Here is a 7,119-nt window from a genome sequence, read left to right as displayed (position 1 = left end):
TGGTAGTTAGGTAGTAAAACAATTACATCTCTATTTTGTGAAAAAAACCTCTTGAATAGACAAATTAATTGAGTTTGAATTAGTCAATAGTTAATCATAAGTCTTCGTGGGAACGATACTCTACTCACTACTCTATTACGTAACGATCACGTGCACTTGCGTGAGTGTTTTTGGTCGCAACACTGGGTTCCAAACTTTCTCGATTGAAAGACAAGTTTTTTTTATATACATCTATCTCCGTGGATGGAGAGTAGACACAAGAAATCATATTAAATTTCTTGATACGTTTGGTGATACTTAATCAATTCAACAACCCCCAAAATGAAAATAAATTCACAATACACTATTGCACAAAAGGAAGAAATGTAGGCAAATTAAAAGCTAAAGAAAAGGGAAGAGGATGGTGATTTAATATTCGTCTAATATGAGACAAAATGGAAGATTTTGGCAGAATTCCTCGTATTCAGCCCCAAACTGAGGTTTAATTTTATAATAACGAAAACAAACAGCGCCTTGTCTACAATTATTGAGGAAAAAGATATGCTCTGAAAATCATAGACATTCATTGTTTGTTGGTGCATAAGAATCAAAGTAGCTGAAGCTTTATGTTCATTGCATTCATTCTCACACATAGAACCACATATTATTGATTAGGCTCGACCAGGATTTTTAGGGTTTAAAGTTGAGAATCCATACAAATGTTAAAGAGTCTATGAAGTTTAAATCATTAGATGTTTAAGTGGACATATGTGTGTATACGAAAAGATATTTAGAAGGGTCTTATTATCGCGACATGAGCCTGTCTATCTATATCTATCTATCTATATCTATACTATATTAAAAATACGAAGACCCTTAGCAAAATGTTGTTCGCCTTTTTTACCCTTTAAAAATATATTCTACATTGGATAAAATTATAAAATCAAAAAATTTACCTAATATTTAGGAGTTCGAAATAAAATAAGTTGTTTTCCAATATAATTTTCTGTTGGAGATCTTTTCCTAATAAAGAAACAAAATATTAAGTAAATAAAATATATATAAAAAAAAGTAGGAGGAAAGTTTCTTTTCGAACAAGGAAACTTCACGATTTTTTTATTTTTTTTTGGTTCTATGTCCTTATATTTAATCATACGAGATCAATGATATACATTTATTTTCCTTTCATATGAACAATTTGCTGTTGTTAAAATTTAAATCATATTTCTTTAGAAGCTTGGTAGTTAAACCCTTTTTTCTACTCTTAAAATTATCTACCATTAGGTTTTGAAATAATAATGATTATTATTAGAAAAAATAGTACTGATTTATTTATGAAATTTTTTAAATTATCATTTGTTAAGAATGAAATAGAACCAAAGCTAGAAATATCATTTACATTTAATACATATTCCCGTTAAATAGATGAAAAAGACTTTGTTTTTTGGTAAAAATGAAACTAATAATATTATTAAGAAAATTTTTTTACATAATTTACCGAAAATAAGAGTTAGCTCGAAATTCATCTTGTAGCTAATAGGATCTTTGGATAATGTGTAGCTAATTCATCGCAAAATAGAATTAGTGATGAATTTTTATTTTGTAACTACATATGTTGTTCATCGCTAATTCTTTCTTTTTGCAGCTGACCTCTTTAGAATACATGTTACTTAAATGATCACGTTGATACAAAATTAAAACAAAAGAAAGGGATACATAATAGAATTGAGCTTCCAATATTATCTTTGTTACATTGTTATCATGCTTAGCTACCTGATTCACTGCTTTATTAACTAAATAGAATTAATATTCATCATTTTAAAAACTTATATTTTCTAAATTTTATTTTATCATTCAAACATGTTGTGTTTAATAATATTTATGATTTTTTTAAAATGAAATATATATACTGATATATGGTACTCGCGCATATCCTAAAAGCACGAAAGTTTTTAGCGAAATGTCGTCTTTTTTATCCTTTTTAAAATAAAATATACTAGACAAAATAGTCATTTAATTATTCTCCTAGTTAATACCTATGAGTTTTAAGCTAAATCGGATTTATTACTTATTAAGTTTTTCCTTAATTAGATTAAGTAAGAGGTCCTTATAAATAGTACTTTAAAATTATTAAAGTTTTACCTTATATTAATTTTACAATTAAAGTATGATTAAATAACGCTAAATCTTTATGCGTATGAATATTCTCCACTTGAACATTTTTTAGTGCAAAACAGATTGTACAATTGTGCTAACTTTTAGGTAAAAAATTATGATGTAAACAAAGAAAATAAAGAAAAAGTTAAAGAAAGAGGAAGCATTTTGCTTTGTCATTTATCCCAAATGAGTAATCAACCTAGAAATGCTATGAGTACTCTACGTGAGATTGGTCCACTAACTATTAATTTTATTATTCGATTAATAATTTATTTAGATATAAATATTAATATAGATTTTAAAACATAATTAGAAAAAATAATTGCAAAAATATTGATAATAGCAAGACAAAGAGAGAAAGAAAAGTGATTGACAAAAGTCATTTACTAAACCTACGACACATATAAAATACAAAACTTTGATTTTTTATCATTTGACAAAGATTTTTCGTGGATAAAAATATAGCTATCATTAACTACTTAATATATGGTATGAATTAATATTAATAATTTGAATCCTCAAAAAATAAATTATTTCTTTTATTGATTAAAAACGATAATTAAGTATTTGAATTTAAAAAAATTAGAACATAAAACAAAATCAGCTATAGTATTAATAATTAAATTGAAATACAAACTTTAAGGAATAAAAGATGAAATAATAGAAGACAAAATGTATTCATAAAGAGATGTCAGGTGATTAACATATTTCTAAATCATATTATTCCTTTATTTCAATTTAGATGACACATTTTTGCTTATTGAGAATTAATTTAACTAAACTTTGAAGCAAAATTAGATTAGTTCAACTTAGTATTTTAAATATTCAAAAACTATAGTAAAAATACTATAAGTTATAATTTATCTCATGTCAATACGATAAAAAAAAAGATATTTAAAATGTTGGTCAAACGCCACACAGTTTGACTCTCGATAAGCCAAACGAGTCATCTAAATTGAAATGAAGGGAGTATAAGATACGTAAAATTATAAAATAATGTACAACTAATTTAACTAAATTCATCATCTATGCATATTCAGAAGATATTGAATACAATTACTAATTCAAAAGATATTGAATACAGTTACTATGTTAGTGTGAGAAAAATTAGTTTCATCATTTAAACAAATATTTTATTTTATTTTAACGTCAATATATATATATTTTTAATTGATAGACACTACACACACGTGCAACGCACGTATACTAAAATTAGTAGTTTATAATACGGACAAGAAAATAATTGATCATGAAAGAGATACGATTATATATTTTTATAATATATTTGGGCAGTCTTTCAAACTAACTCTTTTATTAATCATTTGATAGTCGAAATTTATTGGCCTAACTAATTCACATTTAAGGTTTATTAGAGGGAAAAAAGCTCCCTACATAGTTTTTCAAGCTAGTTGGAGGCAACTATCTCCATATTCGAGCGTCTTTTTCTCCTTGAATAGTATATTAAATGGCTATTTCACCTTTCATAAAAAACTTACCATGATTTTACTATTACAGTATTTATTATTACATAATAAAATGAAGTCATTTAAAATGTTGAAACGAATTAGGTTTGAGTCTTATGTTACCATGTGGCTTTCCCAAAATATAGTAGAAAAAGCACATACATTTTCCCACCAATTTTTTTGTCAAATTAAAGAGCTAGAGGAAAAAGATAAGGGGACATGAAAACGAAGTTTGAGGATGATGCACATGCATATATAGGAGAGACAAATTATCCCGCTATTTACTTAACTGGATTCCCAATTTTGTTGATTATGACTTATGAATGAACATTTCCAAAATTTTGTGTTCAATATATTTTATAGTATGCTGAAAAAAATTATCTACAGTACAAATATTCATCTTTCCTTTAGCTTATTGCTTAGACAAATCAGTAACCAGTCACGTTCAAATTAAACTTCCCATGCAAAAGTCATCAATTTTCGTTTTGTTCCTTTGTTGCTTTTTTTAGATAGGTTGCTCTTTGAATAAAACCAAAACCTATCAGGACCACACATACTATAGTAAGTTCATGTCTCTTTGTTTGCTTTTTCTTTGAGTTTAAGTCCCATGCATTGGTAGTATAAAAGAATATTTATACGATGATCAAATTATTTATAAAGTAACTATAAATAAAAAAAATTGATAAAAATTGTAACTAATTTGTTATCACATATTAAACTATGCTGAGAGTGTAAAAAATCAGATAACACATTAAATTGCACTAATAATGTGAAAAAATTTACGTCATCTTTGTATATAACTTAAATAATATTTTTTCTTTCAGGTGGGGCCACCAGGGCACACCCGCCTTCTTGAGGCTTGGTGGCTTTAACTATAGAAATACCTAGCATATTGACTTCATATTGCATGGTCTCACAAGGTTAGGTAAAAATTTTAATATCAAAATCCATTTTTTTCACAAAAGCGAATCATGTTATTGTCTTTTCTCAAATGCCCCATCCCCTTAATTTAAATCTGCAGTGTGCTTCTCTTCTATTTCTCTCTGATCCAAACACTTATTCTGTCACAAAAATGAGACAGATGCTTAACACAATTAATGCCCAATTCCTTATCCTTTTGCCCTGACCAGCAACTCTTTCAACATTATAACTTGTTCAAGTTCATTTCTACTTTTAGCACCCACAGTTCTACAACCTAAATGGTTCAAAACATGTCAAAACAACTAGGAGAATTCCTACAAGAAAAACAAGAACCTTTTACCTTAGAGCTTTACCTTCTTGAAAGAGGCCACACCCTTAGCTCAAACTCAAATGGCGATTTTCGCTGCTGTTCTGTAAATTCTACAACTAAATTCTTGAAGAAATCAGCCAGTTGTGGTACAAACAAGAAAAGGAAAGTTATTCCTAATTGTTCTAAGCTTGTAAAATCTGTGTTGAATAAGCTTGTTACCATTAGCCATAACCAAAAAATCAAGAATTTGGCAAGTGAAGAACACAATAATGCTACAATCAAGAATGGCCAAGGCAATACTAAAGCAAATGACGATAACTTTTCTTCAGCAAGCAGTACTACTGTGTTCAATTCTTGTTCAGATACTAGTGATGTAGAAGAAGTAGAGAATTTATCACCACAAGCTGCAGATGACAACTTCCTCAGTGAAAAACAGGTAAAGACTTGGTTTTGTAGCAACTAAACATGCATATGAAACTTAATAGTAGTTTGTGACTTTACTGTTATAGTCGATAAAATCCAGTGATCATACGCTAAAATTAACTTAAATGTGACAAAATATAGATTTTGGCTTTGAAAAAATCAGTGACCATACGCAGTGGCGAAGCCAAGAATTTCGCAAAGGGTGTTCAAAATTTAATATACATATATAAAAAGTAATGTTTAACCTATATACACAATATAAGTTGCTATATATATACACAGTATAATTTTTCCGGACCACTCTTCAATGTATGTAACTACGCCACTGACCATACGTGAGATTAATTTTAATGTGATAAAGAATAATTTAGTGACTTTACTGCTATAAATTCAGATTGGTTGTTCATAAGGTAACAGGTTTGTGAAGACAGAAAGCTAAGACTGGATTTTCTTGAAGAAAGCAAGCAACTCAGCCCTGTGTCAGTGTTAGAAGAAACTGAATCTTCTGATGACGAATCCCCAGATCTTAAAAGTAAGTACAAGCTAAGTAATATTTTTTATAATAGCAACTTTCTTTAATCATATACTAGAATTTAGTGTAAATATACATCTTAACTCTAACTACTTTTATGTAACAAAAACAGAACAAGAATGTCTCAAGCCAAAGAAATTACAAGAGGAATTTTCAACCCAATCAGTTTCTAAATCAGGGGAAACAAGCCCTGAGTTTCAGTACATTAATAACAAGAAAGCAATACAACAATCAAAACAGCTCCTTTTTGACTGTGTGAAGGAAGTGGTGGAAAATCAGAAAAGGAAAGATCCTCAAGAAGAAGAAGGATTTCAAAGAATGTTAGGAGCTGAGCAACTTTGGGAGCTTCTATTGGAGAACATTAGGTTATGGAGTCAAGACTCTATAAATGAAACTAATATTAAAAACTTAATGCATTTTGATCTGTTGAATTCTTTTGAACAGTCAAGTGGACTTGAGGAGAAAAGGGAAATAGATAAGGTGATTGGTGATTTAATTTTTGATGAAATTGTCATAGACATGTTTAATTATTTTTCTTGAAGATAAATTTAAAGAGTTTAGAAAAAAAAAGTTATAATCACACTCTGGCTTTAATAAGTGTCTTTTTCTTGTTATTATTAGTAGTTGCTATTCTGCTAGCTCTGAAGAAATTTTTAACAGCTCATGCAATATACCAACTCAAGAATCTTTCATTCCTAACCACTAGAATCCAATGACTTATCATTGCCAATATAATTATTAAGTGCTTCTTCACCACAAGTTATGATTCCCAAAGGTTTCATTTTAATATCCTTTATACTCTGAATAAACATTGAAGAATCCGAATTAGTTGAATAGGTGAGTTTCAAATACTAGAAAGTGCAAAAAAATAAATAAATATAGAATGTTGTCCTAAAGGATTGTCAAGCACATCTCACGTAATATTAATTTAATATGACTATGAGTTCAACGTTTATACACGGATAATCTAAATAATATTTTATAATACTATCAGGTCGTATAAAAGATAATTATATATAACTATCTATGATAAATACGAAACAGTTACCTAAAAAATAATCCAAGTGACCCGCTATAACAAATATATTATGCACCGACAGTATAAAATAAGTTATACTGCTAGTATACGTGAATTAAATCCTTTAAATAAATGTGAAATTAAACTGAAGTTGAGCAATTCTTTGAAAAAGTCATTCTTCGGACATATAAATTGCTAAAGCTACATGTGATTAGGACGACCATTAGACATATACCTAAGCCAAACTTGCGTCCTAGAGTTTATGAATCCATCTCTTCTTAACAAAATTAAATTTATATGACATTCTAGTGGTCCA

General features: G+C 28.4%; 1 protein-coding gene across 1 annotated transcript; it reads left to right on the top strand.

The window, feature by feature from the left end:
• The first annotated feature begins 4,534 nt into the window (after positions 1–4,534).
• On the top strand, positions 4,535–6,365 carry LOC104228204 (uncharacterized). Its single transcript, XM_009780634.2, has 3 exons — positions 4,535–5,266; positions 5,671–5,785; positions 5,898–6,365. Exons 1-3 carry the CDS (start codon positions 4,799–4,801, stop codon positions 6,323–6,325), a joined length of 1,011 nt encoding a protein of 336 aa, XP_009778936.1. The 5' UTR covers positions 4,535–4,798; the 3' UTR covers positions 6,326–6,365.
• The last annotated feature ends 754 nt before the right edge of the window (positions 6,366–7,119 follow it).

Source organism: Nicotiana sylvestris, chromosome 4 (assembly GCF_000393655.2).
Source record: "Nicotiana sylvestris chromosome 4, ASM39365v2, whole genome shotgun sequence".
Classification (NCBI taxonomy): Eukaryota; Viridiplantae; Streptophyta; class Magnoliopsida; order Solanales; family Solanaceae; genus Nicotiana; species Nicotiana sylvestris.
Note: the sequence above shows the minus strand (reverse complement) of the source record. Positions and strands in the feature narration are given on the sequence as shown.

Excerpts from the sequence above, each read along its gene's own strand:
- LOC104228204 (XM_009780634.2), top strand. The coding sequence starts at position 4,799 with ATGGTTCAAAACATGTCAAAACAACTAGGAGAATTCCTACAAGAAAAA. Across the intron at positions 5,267-5,670 it reads ACTTCCTCAGTGAAAAACAG|GTTTGTGAAGACAGAAAGCT; the intron begins GTAAAGACTTGG and ends ATAAGGTAACAG. Across the intron at positions 5,786-5,897 it reads CGAATCCCCAGATCTTAAAA|AACAAGAATGTCTCAAGCCA; the intron begins GTAAGTACAAGC and ends TAACAAAAACAG.